At 40.1% G+C, this 25749-nt stretch overlaps 1 protein-coding gene across 1 annotated transcript; it reads right to left on the bottom strand.

Moving 5' to 3' along the window:
- Window positions 1-1917: 1917 nt before the first annotated feature.
- LOC136956026 (histone-lysine N-methyltransferase Smyd1-like) lies at window positions 1918-25749 on the bottom strand. The gene is made up of 10 exons (XM_067249834.1): window positions 25508-25749; window positions 17001-17177; window positions 15239-15452; window positions 7446-7576; window positions 7155-7193; window positions 6168-6363; window positions 5208-5300; window positions 4710-4873; window positions 3122-3290; window positions 1918-2397 (listed from the first exon to the last, which is right to left on the bottom strand). The coding sequence occupies exons 1-10, from the start codon at window positions 25642-25644 to the stop codon at window positions 2236-2238; spliced, it is 1482 nt and encodes a 493-aa protein (XP_067105935.1). The 5' UTR covers window positions 25645-25749; the 3' UTR covers window positions 1918-2235.

Below are 25749 nucleotides of genomic sequence, written 5' to 3'. Positions count from 1 at the left end.
TGTTCTCCCTTCCCTAGGAACACAGAAACGCCAGCCTTGTTTTTTTTATTTATTAAAAGCCTCTTATACTCTATATCGAGCTCCAGGGTTCTTTTATACAGGGCCCTCACATTGTCTGCTCCAACCTGAAACAAAGAACATTGTCCCTTTGCAAGGCACACTTGGAGAAAGTTGAAGGTGTCCATTTGACTACTGTGTTTCAAGGTTTATTAATATAATTTGTGTCTTTGTCTTGACCTTAAAGTGGAGGCCTATAGGCTCAGGGGGAGGAAGACGTTCCTTTAACACCGCAATTTAATCAATTGAGTCATATTTGAAATGAGCACTGTAAGGACTTGTGTCTCATGTTCAGACCACCACCATTAGCAAGTCATTACAGACACTTCAATCACAGCCACACGTTCACACACTTTCACCATCTGTGTTGCAAGTGGTAAATAAAACTCAAAAGTGTACCCCCAAAATGCTCTCTGAGCAGGCAGACACAGTTTCCTGATCATCTAGGACCTCCACTTGAGAAAGTAAATGGCATATTTGATCAATATTCAGCAACCACATATGGCATACATACTGGCGTATGACTATTAGTTTCACTGTTACCTCTGTATGGCACAGTGGGACAACAATGGGTGGTGGCAGCAACACCACTGTATTTCCCGTCACTGCAGAGAACAGTAATACATTTCACTCCTACAATATTCATAAATAATTGTTGAATGAACATGGTCACATAGACCACATAGATAGTCACATACTTGAAACATACATATGCTTGGGATTCCGAGCTGCTGCCACCAGGGTCTGAAGAAATGCCCCCTTCCACTCCTTCCATCATGGGGCGACCCTGATAGCTAGAGAGGGCCAGCTCCTCAGCAGGAGTGAAGTACTGTGGAGGAGGGCCCCCCCAGTTTTCATGCCTTATTTTTCTTCCTGTTGGCTGCAAGCAATTTCATTGTTCTATAGGCCCTTTGTAGCTATACCAATATCCTACAAAAGGGACTGACTCAGGCAATTCAGCCTTGTACTTGTTAGCCTTAAAATATATGCAAGTAGGTATTGCCTACTGCTACTTACCGTTTTGAATTATGGTTTTATATTTATTTTTCATTTGCTCCCACGATCGTTTGCCACTGCCAGGGTTGCAACTAAAATAATACAGAAACAAAAGTTTAACGTTATGGAATGCACACGTGTAATTATGGTCACATCTTGTGCCTGGGGCACAAGATATCAATAAGTCATGTAGCTTACGCATTTACAGCGTCTGCTATTTTCTGCCAGCTTGGCAGCAGCGACTTTGTTGATTTTTGTCTGTATTATATGTCTGTATTCCTGATATGTTTGTATTACAATATTTCACGCAGGAGGAGTAGACAAAGTTAGAAAGATTATTGTCGGCTCCTCCTGCGTGAAATGTGCTGCTCTTGTTTTGTCCATGTTTGCGATTGGACATACGGTGCAAACACCGCCCCTTTATGTGAACGCGCACGTCTCTAGATTGGAAAGATCTGGGTTGAGTTAGAGAGTTGATAACCGCCTTCGTGATACCCCTTATCGTGATTGCGATTGTTACGCTTCGCGTAGCCGGGTAACTGAAAGTGATCCAGAGCATCTTGATCTTGATTCGTAGTACAGGTTCCCAGGTCTGCGTTTGGGTTCAATCACTGGGAACTGTGACACATACACTTATAAACTGGTTGGCTATTGAATGTTTGTTGGTATTGACCATCAAAACTCTAAATCGTATCACCTTTGGTTGTTTTTTGACTGATTGTGAATGAAGTAATGCCATGTGTCCCAAGTTTCTGATCAACCCTTTAAAATAATCTGCAAAATTAAATATTGACTATGGTCTTCTTTGCAATAAAGTGAGGGATGACCTAGGCTTAAAATGTAAAAAACGACAATATCCATGTATAGTTTCCCATTAAATATTTAATTGGTGAGTTGATTTAGTCACAAATTCAGCAGTCCAAGTATAGTACCAAAAAGTACTTTGGATTTTGAGCTCCACATCATGGCCAACACATATAATTGTGTGTAGTCTAGCCTTCAAGACATGGACAATACACATCATTGGGTGTAGGCTAGCTTTTTGGATTTAAAAACGAAAACTGCTTTAGAACCAACAATTTTATGTTGCTGTTGCAGGAAGGGAAACAAGGTAGGCCTGAACTATGAGACCTGGCTTTATTTAAGTTGTTGTTTCAGAGGACAGTAAGAATCTAGAGGAGCTCATTGCTTTCGGAAGAGGTCCTTGATCTTTTCGTCAGCGGCTGACTGCTCAGCCATCATGCCCATTGGTTTGTTCTTCAGCGCCGCATCTCTCATGGTCTGGTACATATACTCATTCTGCTTGAACATCCTCAGCTCCATCTCCGTCTGTCTACGCATAGACTAAAGAAAAACGATAAGAGTCAGGAGTTAGAACAGGTCTAAGTTTAAGTTTGTCTTTGCACACCGGACATTTTGAAAGAGATACACGATGGTTTTAAATACTGTTGTAAGCAATACTGTAAAGTTAATGTGCATGATTGTATTATTACTGTTTATACTTGTATATCACTGTTTATACTTTTATCATTACTGTGCAATCTTTCTATGTATACTTGTATTATTTTGTGTATACTTATTTTTACTCTTTTTACATTAATCATTTTGCTGTACATTTTATTGGGCCTGATGTGACATCTGGATTTTCCTTTGGGGATGGACAAATCTCAATTTAATCTACTCTTCTAAATCAACCCCTGAAGTGATTCCTGATATGCATTAGGGAGATCTAATGGAAGGACACAGTTATTTAACACTAGTCCATGAATGAAGTTACAACCAGAGACCATGAACAGCCTTATATTCTGAATTACAATGCCATACTGTAGATTGTCATACAAAATGAACCACCAAACAGGGTCCTTTCAAGCAGCACACTTTCTTTTTCTATGATCCTAGTGGGACTATAACAGTTCATGACAGTCTTAAAGTAGATTACAGACTGACAACACATATCCAATATCCTATTCTGATAGCACTTTAGGTAGCAAATGTATTTTGTCAATTCAAGCAACCAATTAAAAGCTAAATCAACCTCATGCAGGCTGTGCAGACTACTGTAGGGTACCTCCAGGTCTTTGGTGATGGGGTGGCTGGGCCCATGGGTCACCATGAGGATAGCATAAGCCTTGCAGATCATGCCATGGCCCACCTCGATGAGCCCTGCATGCCAGTGGGTCACCCCAGCCCGCATGGTGGCCATGCCCAGGTGGGCATTGTTGGGATGGTATAACTTCCTAAAGAGAGAGAAGGAATTAAGGAGGTGGAGGAAAAAGAACAGAGAGAAATTATAAAAGAGACCAAGTAGGGCAACAGAATAAAAAATGCAATTCAACTTTCTCTAATATAAATAAGTCAGTATACAGTAAATCAAATTAGGAAACCACCTTTAAACCATTTGTCAACAACTTTCCACTAAGGCAGGGTGGAAGAGGCTTCCTGAGGCATAGTGATAGGGATGAGAAATTGGGTTTTAAAGATCCTGTAAAGCAAATTCCATGATTTGCTTCTCAGTACATTATATACGTGTGAAATGAGTTTGTGCAAAGCGCGAAAACTTTGATATGAACTGAAATATGGAGTTAGACCAGTTTCTATTTCGTTTTCAGATCAGGTTTTAATGGGCGGAGCCAAAAAATGACCGATCTACGTCACTTTGACCGATGTACGTCAGATCACTGAATGGGTCCTCCTGCTGTACTGTTATTGTAGCCTACATCAGCTAGCTAGCTAGCTTCAGGATGTCTCCCTCCACCCGCAACTGCATCTTCCCTGGATGCAAGAACTTCAGCTGCGCTGCAACGCTATTTAATTTCCCTATTGATGAGGAAAGGACAAATAGGTGGATTGATTTTGTGAAGAGCCACGCTCATGGAAAGCTTCGGATAAACTCCAGAAGCCGCCTCTGCAGTGACCATTTCACGGCGGATAGTTTTAACATGGACCAGAGAGACGGGGTTCACGGACACACGGCTTCTCTTGCAGCGCGGAGCCGTACCGAGCATCGCCCTCCCGGCCGTTCCTCCTCCGGTCGCACCTGGACCCTCCACTGCCGTCAACTCAGTTCTGTGTGCTTGTTATAATTATAATAGATAACTTTTCCAGAGGTATCTCTGCTATGAGTTAGTGCAAACCGCTAACTTGATATTAGGCTACTCGGTGTAGAATGATGGTATTTTGGTGAAATGGTAGCTAATGTACTAGAAGTAGTTGGAGAGCTCACTGACTGCTGTCTCTGGTGTCCATTTTTACTCCTGTGTTACAGCTCAGGGGAACCAGCTTCATTTATATGCATCTGTATGTTTCACTCATTGAACAAATACATTCTAATCCTATACTGTTTTGTTCGGCTTGACGTAGCGTCCATTATCTGGGTCGTAGGTACTAGAGGCGGTGCCTTCCAGCGACACGCCCCCCCCAGTCTCAAGCAGAGAAGACCGCTGATTTTCTCACGATATCAAAGCCTAATTTAACATACCTGTCTGGTTTTTTTGGATGGGTAGTTAATAACACATTCTTCTGTGGTGTGGTGAACTTAAAACTTGTTTTTAATTCCACGTTACAGGATCTTTAAGGAATTGCATATTGGCACGTTCTAAATGTGCTTATACTGTATCCCTCGACCACCCACCTAGTTGGTCCTGATCACTACTCACATGTATCCCTCCACCATCCTGCGGGCAAAGTCTGCTGCCTCAGTGAAATACTGCAGGTAGGAGAGAACCTCACTGGCTGTGCTTAGCATACGTAGGTGGAAGAGGTGTGTGTCAGCTAGCACATTCACCTGCTTCTCCAAACACTCACGACACAGCTTCACAACCTGTGGGACAGATAGAGGAACATAGAGAGATGCAGGAGAGATGTAAGGAGTGAGAGTTGAAAGAGAGAAAAGGACAGGGAGCAATGAAGAGAACGAGGAGAAAAGAGTGAGGAGAGCAGGGAGGAGAAAGCAGAAGACCAGATAAAAAGGCAGAAGAGCAATGAAAGGGAGAAGTGGAAGTAGATGGCATGGGTACTTATTTTTAAGGACAGTAATTATCCATAATGAAAATCTTGTTGCTTAAATCTAAAGCTGCAACATTCATCGTAACAAATTTAAGATGGCAGCTTTTTTGGTGTTGCTTTGGTGTTGCTTTTGTTGCACAATAGCCTACCTCATGGTAGTCACCGTTGGTTCGAGCCATCTCAATCTTTACAAGACACTCTTTACTGAAGTCGGTCACCTCCTTTACTTTTTCAGCAGAGGGCTTAGAGAGAAAGTAGAGGGTGAACCGTCATGTTCATTCATAGTCACGTTTTATCTATACTGAATTGTATTTAGCAAAAAAAAAGACCAATTGGACAGAGGAGTCAGATGGCTGAGCGGTGAGGGAGTCGGGCTAGTAATCTGAAGGTTGCCAGTTCGATTCCCGGTCATGCCAACTGACATTGTGTCCTTGGGCAAGGCACTTAACCCTACTTGCCTCGGGGGAATGTCCCTGTACTTACTGTAAGTCGCTCTGGATAAGAGCGTCTGCTAAATGACTAAATGTAAATGTAGGAATCAGTAGCATTAGTGTGCCCATCCATCCTCATGCATCGTCACACTGTATGCATTACCTTAGACAACCATAAGGGGAGAGAGGTGGGACACCAATGCAAAGTAATTTACTCATACATTACGCATTCCTCAAAAAAAGGGGTGTAATTGTTGATGACTTGCAGAAACAAGGCCCACGTATGAACAAACCATCCAAGCAAATGTTCAATTTCATACAAGTTTAACATCCAGAGATTGATAAAATGATTATTAAGCCATGACATAACCGTGTCAAAATGTTAACTCATGCTATTAGTGTTGTACTGCTTGTACTTTCAAGTTATAATTTATAGAATACTATCCCGTAACAAGTGAAAACAATGTCATACTAATATAAAACATATTTTAGTGGTAAGGGCAGGAAACACAGCATGTCTAATTTGGAGAAATTAGAGGGAAGATCGGATCTTCCCTGCTATGTCAGAGAATGGATGCCCACACAATCAAATCCTATTCAATGTTTCTCAAATTTGTATGGAACAGGGATAGAATCCTGGATTTCATTTGTCATGGGGCCTACAGTCAAAATTCTCACCTTTTTCTCTTCCGTCTCCTTGGCCGCCATCATCAGGTCATCCTTGATGTGTCCGGTGCAGTGCTGGCAGGTGCAGTCAAAGTGGTACTGCTGCTTTAGAATGTGCTGGCGGTCGGCAGACAACTGGAGGAAGTCCTCGTAGCTCACCGTCAGCTCCTCACCCTCAGCAATCTTACCCAACGCACGCAGCTCAATCCTGGATGAGAGAGAGGCTGTGTTGGGCAATGGAGGGCATTGTGTTTTTAGCGGTGGTTTGAATATTGTTTGTGGGGCATTGGTTTAGTTCATGGTATTTCATAATTGCTGTTCACACACACATTAGATCAGATGAGGGAAAAGACAAAAACAACAGTTCAACCCTGAAGGGTAAAGTAGGTCATGCAGTACAGATTCACACACTTTATCATGTCAGTCACAAAGCTACAGGGAGCAACCAGAGCATACAAAACTAGCAAAAACAATTAATGTAGACATTAGTTTGAGGTCAATGTTATAACAAGTCCACATTGTTATGATCAATTGTACAAGCCAAATAGAAAACCATAACCCTGAACCACAGATAATGCTCTGAACACTGATAAGTCTTCTAATTTTATAATAAACATTGTATTAGAAATACGACAAAGGACTGATAGAGAATAATAATAAAATTGCTAGGATCTGGTTTTCATTTTGAGGGGTAATATGGGCAGGCTGTTTATAGTATTCTCAATAGTATATATACTAACAGCTGAGCCTGAGGGTTTTGTTTAGTAAAAATGACTTCCCTCAACATGTAACTGCTAAAATACATTAGTGCAGGGGCAGGAAAAATTGAAGATATGTTGGCTTGACAAATGCCTTACCATTACTGTCATGTAGTACTACTTCAAACTGGACAGTAATTATTTGATGACAACAGTAATTGTGCCCGTAAAGTGGATGAATGTGGATAGGCTGTACAAGGGTTAAATGTTATGGATCCCTCTTCACTCCAGGCATACCCACCTCCTCATAGAGTGGAAGGTCGAGTTCAGAGCTGACTGACTGGAAAAGAAATTAGATTTTAAAACCAGTACAGTGCAATTGTGGTTGCCAAACTCCAACACAAATAGAAGTACACACACACCTATCTCATCTTCTTTCTTGTTGAATGTTTTTTCTCTTTCTCTCACTCTTTATCTATAAATCCACAACTCAAAGTGTGAATACACAATATAGTATTTTATATTTACATTTAGTCATTTAGCAGACGCTCTTATCCCGAGCGACTTATAGCAAAACACTAAGGGTACGTACTTGCCGTGGTTGAGGATGACGGTGCAGTTAGGCCAGCAGTCGTGGTTAACCAGACACAGGTTGGGGAATAGACCTACTCCCACTGCCTGAAGACCCCTCTGGTCACTCAGAGTAAAACCATTACAGTTGATCTACAGGGAGGAGGGAGAGAGAGAGAAAACCACAGACTAAACAAGGATAGAGAATATAGGGATAGGCAAGAGAGAGAGAGAGTTACTTCACTGGCCCATAAAGCTGCACTAGGTAACATCATACAATAAATTACAATTAGAAACTGCACCAGCAATTCTTGTCTGACCTCTCTTGCTTTCCTCCAGCTTGAGTTTGATTGACAAAAAATAAGCCAAAGAGGAAGGTAAGCCTACGCCTTGCCGAAGATAAAGGGCTGGAACAGAATTTCTGCAACAGAATTGGATGGAAAGTAGGAAATAAAACCGCGGCTTGTACCCCGATTTTACAGTTTTCTTGTGGTTTTACGGCTTATATATTTGAATACGGCTTATACATTATTGATTCGGTTTTAGAACAAAAAAGTGTCTTAATCCCAAGATCTCTAGAGACCGTGCAGCTAATTTAATGCTCAACACTGGAACGGGGGCTTATTGAAAGAGGAATTGAATTATTGGGTGTGCTTTGCCTTCGGCAAGGGCACAACCTTTGTTCTCTCACATATATATTATTATAATTTATTTTCCCACCCCTAAATCTTCGTCAATATTTGTAGTAGAATTTACCGGGGCAGCTTCTCCGCACAGGGCTATATCGCATTTTGCGTTGTTACTGACAATTATCGCTACCAGTGAGCTTTTTATGAATGAGCGATTTTCCACTTAATAAATGTCAAGCTTATTTACGTTTTTGGGGGCATATTTTCAGTTAGCAGATGGTACTGTTTGAATCGCGATTCCATCTTCTACTGCCGTTAACGTCGTAGAATAATCTTCAAAGCGGGTTCTTTATTAATGAATGAATGCTATGAGTAGGCTAAATGCCTGAAAATATCACGAGAAGGGAAAAACTTAAAAGGACGTTTAAGTCATAGAGATTAGGTCGATTTTTACACTGTTCAGCCAAATGTATTCGTTTTGATTCAACGATGAGGCTGCCTCTTGCAGGGGAAATGAGAAGACATCTATTTCATTCTACACTTCACTCGTATTTTCAGTTGTAAATGAGCAGCAAAAAAAAAAAGCTTTTAAATCTATGTAATCTTTATAAATAATAAGTATGCATTTTTATATAAAATATACAGAAATATCAGTTGTAAAAATGTCATTCAAAAACGGACCCCTGTGCAACCGACGCAAGCAAGCACACCCTACAATTTCCCCAGAAATTGTACCCTCTCTAGTTGGGTGTGCTCAATCCTTCGGCGAGAGCACAACCTTTGTTCTCTCACATATATATTTATAAGTTTTATTTATTTTTGCCCCCCTACGCCTCAGTCAATATTTGGACTACATAGACAACCTAGGTGTCAAAAGTTTCGTCTTGGTAGCGATTGAGTTGCTTGTATTTTAATTTACACTCCGTTGCACAGTTTAGGAGGTTACGTTTTTGTGGCAAAAAGTGTCTTCTGTCAACGAAGGGTACTGAGTGCTAGCCTACGTCACTACGTCAGCACACGTTAGCAATGACGCATGGATTCAACGTGATAGAGACGTTCTAGCACGAAAAATTGGAGCTTGGATTATGAGTGAAAAATGCCAACCCCCAAAATTACCAACCATTGGGCTTTGTTGAGAAAGCAATTTCGAGTGGAACTGCCATCTCGGATTTTTGATTTAGGTCGTGAAAGTCTTTGTAATTTGAGCGAGTGCGGGTCGCCCGTGAGACTGCCTAGGCGGCAGCCATGCAAGCATCATAGTAGTCTAGTATTTTTGTAATTTTATAGTTCGGTCAATTCTACACCAAAAAAAAGGAGGGCAATGTTATGACGATATGACTATTGTGAAGACAGCCAGATGGTGAGATTTTAATGTAGGTTGATGTAAAAACTTTGATTGGTTTGTTACGTGAGAGCCCCGTCAGCCTCCGTTGACGATTGCGTCAGCTGTTGTCGATCTCTGATGAGTATTTTCTTACTTTCGTACCAGGGTCAATTCTACATCAAAAATCAGAAGGAGGGCAGTGTTTTAAAGATATGGCGATTGCGAAGACAGACAGCGGGTTAGCATATTTTTGTGATTTGTTTAAAACTTGGAATTTGAGTGACACGGCGGCTTGTTTTGACTTTAGCCTCAGTCAGACTCGGCTCGCCCACTGGCAGTGTGTAGTAATGTCTTCAATGCCACAGCTAAACTTTGTCAAAAGAAACATTCTCATTTACGGCACTTTCAAACAATCAGTGAAATGTGGAGCAACAGCAGCTAGCTTGCCTCTAGCAAACTTATTTTGAATTAGCCATTTCCCCCTACGTTTATGTCAAACTTATTTATGTTTTGGGGGACATATTTTCAGTTAGCAGACGGTACTGTTTGAATCGCGATTCCATCTGAAATATACTGCCAGTGACAACGTTGTTACAGTAGCTTGTTTCAAAGGGGGTTTGCAGCTGTTTCAAAGGGTGTTCTTAATGAAATATGCAATATGAGTAGGCTAAATGCTTGAAAATATCACTGGAAGGGAAAAACTTAGAGGACAGACCCACCTGCAACCGACGCAAGCAAGCACACCCTACAATTTCCCCCAAAATTGTACCCTCTCTAGTTGCTGCTTGCAGCTATATTTATAATTCTTTTTGCCCCTCTAAAACTCAGTCAACATTTGGCCGACATAGACAACAAAGGTGTCAAAAGTTTTGTCTTGGTAGCGATTGAGTTGCTTGTATTTTTATTTACGTTCCGTTGCACGGTTTAAGTAGAAATTGGGTTTTTGTGGCGAAAAGTGAAGCTAATGGTGGCTAACTTGCTAGCCACAGTCAATGACGCTACTTACGTCACTAACGTCACGAAAACCCGCGTGACTACCTCTAGCAGAACATTAGTTTAGCAGCTCGTTAACTTCTTGGAGATAGCTAGGCTAACTGCTTTACTGCAAGGCAGCTGCAGAAACACCACAAGCAAAGAGGCCAGGGTGATAACTACTAATATTTACTTATTTTACTTTGAGATATGAAACACAATTGTGAAGTATAATGTACAATATAAGCTGATATTATTAAGGAAGTACATCTACTTTCGGAAACACTAGTCTACTATTTCACTGAAGCATTAGCATCATGACATTAGCCTCTGTTGCCCGGGCAACACATACAGCGGTCTATGATGCATCTGTTTTCAATCGTTAAAATAAACATTCCTCACAAATACATTTTCGTTGTAAGATTTATTATGACATTACATTACAAGTAAACGATTTGTTGGTGAAATAACATTACCTGTGGTTTCAAACCAGTGTTGCTCACTGCAACGCTGTAGCCTACGCGAGACACACTACAAAACATCTACACAGCTGTTTAGGAAGTCAAACGGCGACAGAACATGTTCCTCCCCTTACTTAAATCAAAAGTCTATCTGACTACTAACCTGAATTTCATTGCCACAGCCTAAACTTTGTCAATCTGTTCATGGAAGTAATTAATTTCAGCCTAAACTGTACAACGGAAGCCCCCCCCCCTGTTTTAAAATGACACCAAATTTATTTCGGATTATTCCAACGGCAGAATACGAGGCGCAGGGAATTTATGTGCGTAAACGTGCATAAACGCTATTTAGTGGTGGATAAACGCAATTTCTGCAATTTAGAGGTGGATAAACGCTATTTCCAAATTTCGGGAGGTGAGTAAACGGCGTTTACATGCGTTTAGCCCCCACTACATCCCTGGCTATATCGCATTTTGCATTGTTACTGACATTGATCGCTACCAGTGAGCTTTTTATGAATGAGCGATTTTCCACTAAATAAATGTCAAGCTTATTTACGTTTTTGGGGGAATATTTTCAGTTAGCAGATGGTACTGTTTGAATCGCGATTCCATCTTCTACTGCCGGTAACGTCATATAATAATCTTCAAAGGGGGTTCCTTATTAATAAATTAATGCAATATGAGTAGGCTCAATGCCTGAAAATATCACGAGAAGGGAAAAACTTGAAAGGACGTTAAAGTCATAGAGATTAGGTACATTTTTACACCGCTCTGCCAAATGTCAATGACATTTATTTCATTCTACACTTCACTCGTATTTTCAGTTGTAAATGAGCAGCACAAAAAAAAATGCTTTTAAATCTATGGAATCTATATAAATAATAAGTACGCATTTTTATATAAAATATACAGAAATATCAGTTGTGAAAATGTCATTCAAAAACGGACCCCTGTGCAACCGACGCAAGAAAGCACACCCTACAATTTCCCCAGAAATTTTACCCTCTCTAGTTTCCTATGATATTTCATGTATGGCTGAGTGTTTCTTAGCCATATCTTTTGAAATCAACTCATTTCATAATTTAATATTCCAAGTGTTCATTCAATATCTTGTTTTTGATTGCCACAAATACTTATTTTTCTTTTCTTACTTTATAAACAACCATTGTTTTTTTGTTACTACCTTCAGTTTACAGACAAGGGTCAAAAATGACCCATATGTATTCCTATGGAGTTTTATAGAAATCTTTGATATTAGTTAATTTTTGCAACTTGGAACATATTTACTGTGGATAACTATTCACCTGTCACACATTTCACAACTCAACACAACTGCTTCTAGGCTTGGAGATCTTCACAAGTGACATCTTTGATGGGGTCCTAAAATGCAACAACTTTGAGACTAAGAGCTGCAGCAGCTAAAGTGGAAAAGCATCAAACAGGAATTCATGGCCGCTATCAGTTTGACCCTCCTTGCAGGGGAGGACAAGAGCCTAGATGTGGCCATTTTGGAGCGTTTTTGTATCCAATTGCAAAATCCAATGTATAAAGCCACCATGGGGCTAAAGAGATATGATGATATCCAAGCTTGACTTTTGATGACAAGAGGAACAGGGCTTTGTAACAAGAAACACATCACATAGCAGCATTCAGGTATGTGTGTGACAGTTTCCTGGCTAATTGCAGACAACGTTTCATTCCCAGTAACTTTGTCACCAGAGATGAGCAGTGTTCGCAATACATGCCCAGCAAGCCTGCAAAATGTGGAATTATTCTGGATGTGCGATGTGAGGGTCCCATATGTGGTAGGCTGAGTGTTCTACCCTTCCAGTGTCCCTCTGACTGGAAAGCTTATTGAGAAAAACCTGAACATTGCGGGGACTCTTCACCAGAACAAACCGAACATACGAGTCACAAAGACATCCAAATGAAGGGACATGCCAAGTTCCAAATTTTTTCATGGTCATGTTGCCATTCAATTTGGATTCAATGGCAACATGACTATGGTCAGCTATGTGCTGAAGAAGGGAAAGGCTGTTGTCCTTCTGAGCACCATGCATGATGGCAAAGCAGTGGATGACAACAATGTTGTGATCCAGTACTGTAATAAAAGAAAAGCAGGAGTGGACACAATGGATCAGATAGTTTGCACTACTATTACTCATGTAAGTGGAGAACACAGAGGTGTCTGGCACAATGTGCTGGATGTTGCCACCCTCAATGCCTACACTAAGTTCTGCACCAACACCCTGATTACATAGGTGGTGTGACCAAGTGGCAGTTCATCAAGTAGCTAGGCAAGGACCTTGTCATGTGAGGCGCATGAAGGCCAAGTCACAGCTCCAAAAGTATATTAAAGAGGTAATGGAAAGATGTGGGGTAAAAACTAAATGCAACTACCACCCAGCCACAAGAAGAGCTCTTATCATCAAACTTTATGAAGCTGAGGATATCCTCAAATCTATTTAGCCCCATGGTGGCTTTAAACATTGGATTTAGCAATTGGATCCCAAAACTCTCCCGCAAAGGCCACATTTAGGCTCTTGTACTCCCATGCAAGGAGAGTCAAACTGATAGAGGCCATAAATTCCTGTTTGTCGATGCTTCACCAGTCTTTCCCTTTGTTGCTGCAGCTCTTCATCTCTAACAGTGCGTTCACACTGCAGCGACGCAAATCGCTTGCCATCGCTCGCCTTCCCACAGTTCACCACGCTCGGGGCGTTTCAAACAGATTAATGTAGAATGCAGTTCTCTAAAGTCACTGTTGTAGTTGTCATGGCCAAGTGTGCAGACTTGGGTTTATGTCCTCGCAACATCGATCAAAATAGAAATTGTATACAAAATACAAAACTGTTTAATAGACATACACGTTGACATGTGTAAAAAACGTTTTATTATATTACTCAAAGTCTCTGCTAATCTGTCGATACGATAGGGAGTTCAAGCCGGGCTAGCTAGCTAGTTACCACAGAACAAAGTTACGTAATGTGACTAGACTGAATTTGAAAGTACAAGCACCAACAACTTCGGCAACCTTGCGCCATGCATCGTTTTTTTAAATTAACATCTCTGTACGAATATAGCTATGTATCCTACAGGACTGGGTAAACAGCCACACAAACGATTAGTTTCTCCTCCACCTTGAAACCTAGAAATGTTCACCATGGTTGCTACGTTACGACAAACAAGAAAACACTCCGATTGGCCATCGCTAGCGAAAATCGCTCCTCATTTGCATAAAGTTGAGAAAATCTCAACTTGGTCGCGTCGCGTCCCACAATGCACCACGCAAGCAATTCGCCTGGCTCCATTGAAAATGAATGGAAAACATGTTGTCGCTCGCATCGCGTCGCTGCAGTGTGAATGCACTGTTAGTTGTTGCATTTCAGAACCTCCTCAATGATGTTGTCACTGATGAACCTCTCCCAACCTGAAAGCAGCCGTGTTGAGCTGTAAAATGTGTTTCTATCAAATTCCATAGTGAATACATATTGGTCATTTTAGACCCATGTCTGTACATTTGATGTAATACCACAAAGTTTTTTTGCTCAGAGAAAAAAGAAAGACAAACATTTAAATAATGATTTATGGTACTCAAAAACAAGATACTTAATGAATAATTTGAATAAATGAAATTAATTGATTTAAAAATATATACCAAACAAACACTCAGCCATACATGAAATGTCATAGGAAATTAATGCGGGTCATTTTAGACCCATGTTGTGCATAAGAGGGGGTAAGCATAGCTTGTGTATCAAAGGGTTAAAATCAGATTTACAAACACAAAGCTCCCATTCTGGTGGGGTGCGGGTTATAGAAAATGCGTCTTGTTTTCCAAAAAATACGGTACATATCACAAACCTTGCTAAGTTATTCAGACCCCCTTTTTCCATTTGGTTGTGTTATTTACATGATTGTTTAAGGTAGTTAGGTAGTAGGTACTTTATTTATGTATGTGGAGAAATTGAGATGATATAGCAGGCAAGATAAAATTGAAACGAAAATAAACCCATTTAGCCCATCTCTGAGGTCTATGGAGAGTTTATTAGACTTTATGGCTTGTTTTTTTGCCCTGACTTGCATGGTGAACAGTGGGACTGTAGGTATGTGCCTTTCTAAATAATTTCTTCACTTAACTATCATTACATCCAATATCACGAACGATCAAAGAATATATAGGACATAGCTGAGTTCAATGTGGTGTATTATAGCAAAGTATCAAAATGTAAGTTGTTTTATTCAATTAAAAAAAACTTTCAATGTGTTTTCAATTCGTAACCATGTTGTTTTTGGATGAAAGCTGATTGCAAACATCTCATCACTTTTAAATTAAGTGTATAACCCAACAAAATACTGAGAAAGAGAAGGCCCTGAACACTTTCTGAAGGCACTGTACATAAGTATGATGTAAGGTGTTACATACAATGCCAAAGATGTGTGCAATGTACTCAGCAGTGTACTGCTTGCTGTTGTGCGGCCAGTAGTCCAGAAAGTTGTGCACGTCAATCTTGAGCTCCTTGAGGTCGTCGACGGGTAAGTCGGCCACATGGTCCTCCAGCTGATCCACGGAGGTCAGCTGGCCATCTGACACAATACCTGTGTGCTTCTTCATGCGCCACAGCATGCGGGCTGCAAGACTAAAAGTGATTTATTATAATGTAAAGTAATGCATTGATTCAGAAATTGCCAATTAATGTACATCACAGTCTCTTAAGGACATGCTCAATACATTAGATATGATTGCCCTCTTAACCCGTTAAGGAGTAGCGTCACACATATGTGATCGTTCGAAAGCGGGCCCCACAGAGTACCGTCACACGTGTGATTCTGAACATTCCAACCGACTATTTTCCGATAGACAAAAACTATATGACAAACGCTATAGTATGGCTTCAAAATGTACAACAAGTAACACTAGCAGGTACAAGTAACACTAGCAGGTAGTAGCATTGCTACGAGTATTATGCTAGGTTGCTAGGTAACGGAAGCTAACTAAAACTAGCTAGCTTCTGTTTTGGAAAAATAACTCACTCTGGTGGAAGCGTCGGTAACATTTAGAACTCACTCCTTAAAAGGTTAATTTCTTCCCTCTTTCTTTTATAATTTTTTTCCAGTCTATACTCTTATTTTCCCTTGTTACTCTTTCTCTGCCTCTCCCTGTTCCTTCCTAACTTCTCGTCTACCACTTCCCATGGGATGGTTCAAGAGGGTCTGCAGCTTAACATCTTTAAGACAAAGGTAATGGAGGTGAATTTCCAGAGTACTAAGGCCCCCTCAACAACTGTTCTTACCCAGGGGACTGACATTGTAATAGGGGGTCCTATTATACAAGCACCTGGGAATCCACTTGAACAGGCTTGAATGGGCTGATAACACCACGGCCCTCACAAAAAGGGACGCTCTACTTCTTGAGGTGACTATGGTGCTTTGACGTGTGCAGCTCACATTCTACCAGTCTGTGGTCACCGGTGCCATCTTCTATGCCAGGCAGGGGATGCCAACATAATTTACAAACTGTTCAGGAAAGCAGGCTCTGTTCCACAGACTAACCTTGGCACCCTAGAGGAAGTGGAGGAGCTGTGGGTCATTGTGGACAGTGTAGCCTACCCCCTCAATGACATGGTTGTGGTGAAACGAACCACTTTTAGAGCAAGACTGATCACCCCCCTGGTGTCACAAGGAACGCAATCGGTAGTCCTTCTTGCCACTTGTACTTTCTACACCTTTCTCTATGTTTGAACTTTTGTATTAAAAGTAACCGTAATGCTGCAATTTTCCATTGTGATCAATAAATTACCAACCTACCTACGCACACATGCATACACCAACACCCACACTGTTTGTATGGCTATTCTTGAGTGGACTTAAAATTCAGTTAGATTGAAAATCCTTTATTTCCTACCCCTAACTTTAACTCTAACCCTAGCACTAATCCTACCCCTAAACTCCCTAAAACCACCCGAAGCACTTGAAATTGGGAGGACCAAGACAATGTCCCCACAAGTTCAAATTGTCCTTGTTTTACTATTCCTGAGGGGACTTCTGGTCCCCACAAGAATAGTTAAAGAAGGTAACATTTACATTTAGTCATTTCACAGGTCACACACGGGTGTGTGTGACTTGTGTCAGGTCACACACAAACACATTGACACACGTGCACACTTAAATTGTCTTTTTCTCCTTACCGGATGTTCTCATTGGGTGCCTTCCCTATCTTCTTGATGGCAGCACATTCCTGCTTGTGCTCCTCCCAGCATGCTGTCTGGCAGGTGCGGTCACAGTAGTGGGCAAACTTACACTGAGCGCAGCGGTGCAGGTTGGTCTGATGACGGAAACAGTTGTGGCAAACCTGGTGATACAGACTGGGGGTAAGACGATAAGAGAAGGTTTCAGTGAGAGAAAGGTCTATGGCCTCCTTGAAGAAGGCCCTGATGTAATTCATATAAATATATATAGACAGACATTTACGGTTCTAAATATAACCTATATAAAAGATCTTTAATGTGAATACATTTGCTTTTAGATTAGTGATTTTTCAAATTAAAACAGGGCCCATAACTTATTCCATAATTTATGTTCCATGTATGTTCTGCAGTCATTTCTATGGGTGTAAATCATAAAAAATAATATTTCTCTAGGTTGATTAGTAAGAACAAACACAACACTAAGTTCCTATTTGATACTGTTGCAAATCTCACTAAGAAAAGTACACTGTGTTAGTTCAGATCTCTCTCCCAATGATTTCTTAGATTTCTTAGACCAAAAAAAACGTTCCCCTATACCAAGCATGCTGCATGTTGAGGCTCTCACTCACTTTAACCCTATTTCTATGTAAGCGTTCATCGAGCTGATAGACTCCTCGAAACCCACTAGCTGCCTTCTCGATCCCCTCCCTGCCAAACTCTGTAGGGAACTTCTCCCTATTATTGGACCACCCATGCTTAGTATTATTAATGAATCTATTGTAATTGGCCAAGTCCCCAATGATTTCAAACAAGCTATTATTAAGCCCCTTCTTAAAAAAACAAACCTGGATCCAGGTTGTCTTAGCAACTACAGGCCAATTTCAAATTTGCCATTTCTCTCCAAAATTTTAGAAAAGGCTGTGGCACAACAGCTCACTGAGCACCTCTCCTCAAATCAGCTTTATGAACCTCTCCAGTCTGGATTTCGTCTCCACCACAGCACTGAAACTGCATTAGCCAAGGTAGTCAATGATCTACTGTTAGCCTCTGACGCGGGTCCTGGTTCTTCTACACCTAAGTGCATCTTTTGACACGGTGGATCATGAGATTCTCTTGGAACGTATGGAGAACTATGTTGGGATTTCTGGTACGTCACTTCAGTGGTTTAGATCGTATCTATCTGATAGATCACAATATGTCCACTATGATGGCTGTTCATCCAGGAGCTCCACTGTAAAATACGGAGTACCACAGGGTTCAGTTCTAGGCCCTCTGTTATTTTCACTCTATATGCTGCCTTTAGGAAACATAATTAGAAGCTATGGGGTAAATTTTCACAGTTATGCAGATGATACTCAGCTATATATGTCTATAAAGTCTGGAGAATTTCCACATGGTATGGAAAAATGTGTTTCTAGGTTGAGAGCTTGGATGACTGCAAATTTCCTTCCTCTAAATTCGGATAAAACCGAGGTTCAAATTTTCGGTCCTAAAAAATATAGAAATAATTTTTCCAATCTGACCTTAGACCTAGACGGCGTCAAAGTCTCTCAAAGCCAGCTGGTAAAAAATGTAGGAGTCACAATGGACCCAGACCTTTCGCTTGAGTACTATATTAAGGAAATTAACAGAACTGCATTTTTCCATCTACGTAATATTGCCAAAATACGAAAATGATGATCTCAAAGGATGATGCCGAAAAAATAAAACATGCATTTGTTACGTCCCGATTGGACTATTGCAATGTGTTGTTCTCTGGCCTCCCAATTACCCACCTAAAAAATTTACACCGGGGGGAGTCAGGTGGCTGAGGGAGTCAGGTGGCTGAGCGGTGAGGGAATCGGGCTAGTAATCCGAAGGTTGCCAGTTCGATTCCCGGTCATGCCAACTGACGTTGTGTCCTTGGGCAAGGCAGCCAGCTGGCTTTGAGAGACTTTGACGCCGTCTAGGTCTAAGGTCTAAGGTCAGATGCTTGCCTCGGGGGAATGTCCCTGTATTTACTGTAAGTCGCTCTGGATAAGAGCGTCTGCTAAATGTAAATGTAAAATGCTGCTGCTAGACTATTGACCACAACAAGAAAGTTTGATCACATAACATCTACTCTTGTCTCTCTACACAGGCTCCCTATCCAAGCCAGAGCTGACTTCAAAGTTCTACTACTAACCTACAAATCTCTGCATGGATTGGCACCACTGTACCTCTCCAGTCTCCTTGCACCCTATTGCCCCGCAAGGACACTTAGATCTCAAGATGCCGGCTATCTGGTGGTTCCCAAAATTAAGAAAAAAACTGCTGGAGGTAGGGCATTCTCATATAGAGCACCTCTTCTCTGGAACAAATTACCTGTCTCAATTAAGGAGTCTGATACTGTTTCGACATTTAAAATTAGGTTAAAAACTTTATTGTTTAGTCAATTCTACGACTGTTAAAGGTAAGTATGTTACTAGTTGGAGGCAACGGGGGACGGGTTGTTTCCATCCTTATTCTATAAGTATAACTTATTTTAGAGTTCTCTTCCCCTGGAACAGATTTCATGTTCCAAACGAGGGGGGCTGTCGCTGTCTTGGTGTGTGGGGTTGCATCAAATTCCCCTTTTTTGCTCTGTTAAATTGCTGCACGAGTCCACACTTGACCGGTGGGGATCTCATTCTATTATGACTGTAACTGTTAGCTGCTCCTGGCATTCTCTAATCCCTGCTCTCCTCTTTCTGTCCCCCCCCACACACATCCCTTGTGGTGTGGGGGGTTTGAGTTGTCAGCACCTGCCTGGTCGTCGGTCGGCCAACGCTGGACCTGGTCGCGAGTCTCCCGGTCCTGTCCTACATCTATAAAGTTGAATAATGGATTTTGGTGTTTCAAAACCCATAGACACTGTATGACTATGTTTAGCCTGTGTTCTGCTCCTCTCTCACCAACCGTCTCTGGAGGAGGGGATCCCTCTCTGAATTGCTCCTCCCAAGGTTTCTTCCATTTTTTCTCCTGTTGAGCGTTTTTGGGGAGTTTTTCCTTGTCTTCCTTGAGGGTTTAGGTTGGTTGAGGGGCAGTTCTATGGGCATATGTGAAGCCCTCTGTGACATGCTTGCGTGTAAAAAGGGCTATACAAATACATTTGATTTGATTTGATAAAAGGACCACCAAGGAGACATTTAATTGTATATTAATTACAGCAGTTTTATAACTAAAACCTGTTTTGCTGCATAGAGAGAATACAGTATGTAGAGTGAGATTACTTACTTATTTTATCCCGTTTATTGTTCCAAATACATTTCTATAGTTTTGGTTTTAGAATGAGTCATTTGGAGTGTCAAACATAAAAGAAAAAACTGATATGACGGAAGAGTGCATTTTATGGGTATTTGCCTGTCTTTGGTCTACTTATTACAATATATATATATATATATATTATTATAAAGACAACTTTTCTTTTTTAACTTGAACCCTTTTGGAATAACATGATATTTACTATTGCATCTAAGTATTTTGAATAAACCATAAAACTAATTTCATGACAAGCTATTTTCCTAATCTCAAGTTATATTTCTGATTCTGTACAAACTATATTTCTATACATTCTTGCGAACAGTGATGGAGGTTTACTCAAGCATTTGCTTGACCGCAACACAATATACACAATACAGCTGCTGTCTACAGTAAGAAAATCAGGAAAGGACAATGAGTGAATTGTGGTCGAGCTGCTCATTAAAAGGATACGATGTTTGTAAGTATTGAACAACTTTGGCAGCGATTTAAGTAGCTAGCTTACACTCTTAAGGTGACTAACTAAACTACTAACCAAGCTAACAGCTATCAACAACACATACATCTAAATAAACACAACCTCAACAATACAGATTTAAATAATGCTTTTTCGAACTACCCAACAGAGTCTGTTTTGTCCTGCTTCAAGGCATGCTGGGAACCGAGAGTGTCTCCGCTAAAATACTGTAGTGTTCTTTAAGACATTGGGTCAACAAACTAAATTAAGGCAACACTTTTTACTTATGCTTCTGCGTTATGCCAACTCCTGAAACAACATGTTTTAAGTTTGGTGAATTAGCTTTTCGGACACAATAAAATACATTTCTAAGTACCAGTACACAACGTCACTTGGCACGGCCAGGAAACGAACTGGCAACCTTCTGATTGGTAGCCCGATTCCCTAACCGCTCAGCCATCTACCCTCAACATCATCTATTCTAGTCACTTACACACATCATAAAAGCAATTTCTCCTTATCATAAACAAATTGCCCAAACTGTAATACATCAGGGAGTCAGGTGGCTGAGCGGTTAGGGAAGCGGGCTTGTAATCAGAAGGTTGCCAGTTCGATTCCCGGCCGTGCCAGATGACGTTGTGTCCTTGGGCAAGGCACTTCACCCTACTTGCCTCGGGGGAATGTCCCTGTACTTACTGTAAGTTGCTCTGGATGAGAGCGTCTGCTAAATGACTAAATGTAAATGTAATACATTCATGCAAATGATTATGTAGCCTTCATTTGTCTGCTGTTTCCTACATTATCAATTGCTCATGTTCTGTTGCTAAAAATGTATCATATTGATTCTCTGTTAAATTGTCTTACCACCACAAACATCTAGACATTTAGTTAATAACAGAAGTCATTACATGCACAATGGTTGAGCCAGTTGTCATAATTGTATGCCTAATTCACTATACAGTGCTTGCATGTACAGTTCTGCCTGAGGGATGTTTGCTATGTTTACATTCAAGTTATATTTTTTTCATTTGTGCCATGCAATGCTGTGAAGTTGTATATTGTATTCAATATATATGTATGCTTTTGTATTTTGTGCACTTTGCAAATGTGCACAAAACTCTGAACACCAAATCAACTACAACATTACAATTACCAGCTGACATTAGCACTATTCCTACCACTCTAGCCTCCTTGGTTGGTTTCTTGAGGCATGGATATAGTAACAGGAACAATCTTAATACAAATTTAGTCTCCTCAAGTATTTTCTATATCGAGAACACGATACAGAAAATACAAGACTATTTTAAATCGCTGCATAGCACAAAGGAAAAAATACAAACATTAATATAAAAATATCAAACACCCCTTAGGCTACATAATCATTTGCATGAATGTCCCAGAGCATTGGCAATTTCTTAAAAATACTGAGAAATTGCTTGTGTCTGAGTGTAAATGTAATTTAATTCAGTAAACAGAACTTGAATTTAGTTATTGATGAAGTAAAGATTTTAAGTTTGGGTTAATCATTATGCTGAAACGATAGTTATACTTTCTCACAACAATACAAATATTTTAGTTGTCAAAGGTAATCTGAACTCGTTTTTAGAAAACTGTGATCAAGTCAATAATGTTAACGTGGCAAAGTTTAACACAGTGACCTGATGTGATGACAAACCTCTGGTGTCAAGCAAAAATACTATTTCACTAAAATTAGGAAATGTTTACATTTTGTCTAAGGGGCGTATTATGTGCTTTTATCCAAAATGAACAAAACAGGTTTGATTTGGAATAGACCAATTTAAAAATGCACAAATGACACGGTCGTTTCACTTTTTTCAGAACAAAGTAATTTGTGTAAAATTTTGTTTTATTAGCTTTTAGCCAAACTGAACAAAACGGGTTTGAACCGGAAACCATGATTTTGGAATAGACCAATTTAAAAATGCACAAATGACACGGTCGTTTCACTTTTTTCAGTACAAAATTATTTGTGTAAAATTTTGTTTTATTAGCTTTTAGCCAAACTGAACAGAACAGGTTTGAACCGGAAACCATGATTTTGGATTACACCTATGTAAAAATGTACTTGAGAACATATCAAAAGTCGTTTAACTTTTTTCAGTGCAGGCACCTATATAAGGTTAAGGATTTGGTGGGTGGAAGAACCATTCATCCTAACAAGGTCAAGGGGGTAGCCATACTTACATAACTTATCAGTGAGCTCTGTTCTATGTCTGTAGATGCCTTCCAAGTCTTCTTTTTCCATTTCAATCCGTTTTAATCAACCCTTTTTTTTTTTCTATCAGTTCTTTTCTCTCCGACACTATCTCCTTTTCCCGTTTCCAAGCTCCTAAGAAATATTGGCTCCTATTTTATATGTATAACACATTTACACAATGGGCTATTTTGAGATGACTTTAGAGAAACATGATGATACTCTCAATGAGTCCTCTCTCCCTCTTTTTGTTTCCGTGGTGCCCTATATAGGATTTTTGTTCCCCTGCACGTCACTTCTTTAATAAGATAAAGCATGAAATGGATTCTCCGTTATACCGTATGTCATCTCTCCGGAATGTCATACCCGAACAAGAACACAGGCTATTTATGGATGCAGAAGTTGGAGCTAGAACCATGAGAGACATACATGTCTGTTTTCATGATGAATTAACTCTCAAAATTAAAATGCAGATACTGGATATACTACATATAAAATAGATATCAATTCATCAAGGACGTTTCTCAAAAGTCAATACAACTCTGAACAGTATTGACATGGATAGAGCAGGTTATTCATTTTAAAATAACACTGTACACATACTATTTTGTATTTCCCCCAAGGGAGACACAACAAAGAGACCTTATCCAAAAAACATTCTGAAATCAGGTAGACTTCAGGGAACAGAAAAACAACAGAGAATACTAACTAACTCTGTGCCTCAAAAGCTGTGTGTGTTTATGTATGTATGCACGTGTATTCTGTGTATGTATGTGTGTCTAGCATTAAAAGATACCTGACTGATTCAACTGTCAGGCCTCCTGCCATGTGCTGCTAAAACGGCCTCCATGTTTAAACTAACCAAATCTACAAACATGCACTTATCTCCCACACTGAACAGGCATCTCACAAACACATACTTTTTACACAAACACATGTCTACCTGGGAAACTACTAAAGCATGTCTGTAGCTTTTGACAAATACAAAACCTAAAGTATAAGTTCAATTGACCTAAAAACATTTTCTAAATGTTCAAAATTTGTAAAAGGTTAAAATATTCAGTGCCTATTACTGCAAAAAGAGTCCACCACACCACACCTAACAGACACATATGTATCTTTTTGTGTACATACAGTGTATCCAGAGGTGTCTGGGAGTGGGTCTAAAATGAAATAGAACAAGATGGTTCATGCTTGTAGTCATTGTTGGCATACAGTAAAGCCCTGTGAAGCCTCTGTATAAGTTGCCAGGAACTGGACACACACACACACATTTTCAACTTTCTCTCTCATCATCATACACACAGACACCAAACACACAAGAAAACACTCAAGATTTCTTTTTTCTGTTGTCCTCACTGTTTCTCTTTCAAACACAGTCTTTTTCCTTCCTGGTTTTGGAAAACACCAACCCTCGTCCCTCCGAATGGTATGGTCCTCTCAGCACATACCTGCTGTGTCTGCTGTCTTTGCTGTACTAGTTCTTATATGGTCCCACACTGGCATCATAAACTACAGTGACCACTATAACCGATGATTTAGATATCCCTACAACACTCATAATTTGAGTCAAGTGAATCAAAACCAAACAAATAAAATGAATCAGAACCACTGAAATATTTTACTAGTTTGATAGTTAGTTGTTCTTTTTCATTGTTTTAAACTATGCCAAAATATCTGCTCTTTGCTTTCAAAGTGTAAAGTCTAATACCGTAACTGTTCTGTACCAGAAGGTAATGACTAGATAGTGGTAATGACCTGTCACTTCAAATGGATGGATATTTCCCCCTCTCCTCAGCCACCTGTTATCACAAACTTCTCAGGTAACCTCTCAATGGAAATGGTGTTCAGCAGTTCCACGTTATTGCTGTTTTATGAAAGCAAATATTATATTATATAAAACATGCCCTTTTCAATGTCCTTTTCACAACTGAAATCTTCAATATCAATTCGTTAACCATATTTAATACATTATAATACCAAAATGGTTGTTCACCATGCCTGGTAGCTGAGATGAGGTTACTTTGGAATGTGGCTAGTTGTAAATATAGACCATACCATATCTTCTACTGTACATTCTACATGCACTATTTGTACATCACTTTGGATAAAAGTTAATTAATACAATGTAAAAGTTTAATTTGTTAGGGTTTCCATGTAGGCTGTTTTATTAAAGTTTCTAATTTCCAATGGCTATGTAATGTATCAATACTAAATACTAATCAATACTAGCTAGGACTTACACATGAAACATTTCTGTGTAATGGACAGCTTTAACCTTATTGTTGAAAATTATGTAGAAGTGCATCAATGTGACCACTGCATACACAAGACCAGCTCAACTGATGACCAGTACAGTAGATATGACTGAAAAGATAAGTAGAATAAGCCTTGAGCCAATTTAAGCATAGTCATTTTAAAATGGCAAAGTGAGATACATTTGTCTGTCACTTTTTGAATTAGACTTGTTCTTCACCCCTTGTTCTTGGCAATGGTCATCAGAACACTATTTTGAGAAGCCTCAGTTAGACGATAGATGCATGGCTATTGAAACTCAAACCTATACCAGGGCCCTACCTGTCGAACACCACTGCAGCAAAGCTGGCCTCAGCAAACACTATATCCCCTGCCCACAGCTCCTTGGTGGTCTTCAGGCCTCTTCCCTTCTCCCCAGCATCAAACACCTCCACGTTTTCCATATTCTCCAAAGTCATATCCAAGAAAGCTAGAGATTGGAGAGCAAAAAAGTGGACGAAATACAGAGGGAAAGAAAGACTAGCTACTGCAACATGAGAGACCTGTGCTCTAACTTATGCCCG

This window comes from Osmerus mordax, chromosome 14 (assembly GCF_038355195.1).
Source record: "Osmerus mordax isolate fOsmMor3 chromosome 14, fOsmMor3.pri, whole genome shotgun sequence".
Classification (NCBI taxonomy): domain Eukaryota; kingdom Metazoa; phylum Chordata; class Actinopteri; order Osmeriformes; family Osmeridae; genus Osmerus; species Osmerus mordax.
The sequence above is the reverse complement of the archived record's forward strand: the minus strand, read 5'-3'. Positions and strand labels throughout refer to the sequence as shown.

Coding starts and splice junctions, on each gene's coding strand:
- LOC136956026 (XM_067249834.1), bottom strand. CDS start 25,644: ATGACTTTGGAGAATATGGAAAACGTGGAGGTGTTTGATGCTGGGGAG. Junction 7,577..15,238: donor TTGCACACATCTTTGGCATT/GTATGTAACACC, acceptor TCCTCCCTGTAG/ATCAACTGTAATGGTTTTAC. Junction 7,194..7,445: donor GTCATCCTCAACCACGGCAA/GTACGTACCCTT, acceptor TTTCTTTTCCAG/TCAGTCAGCTCTGAACTCGA.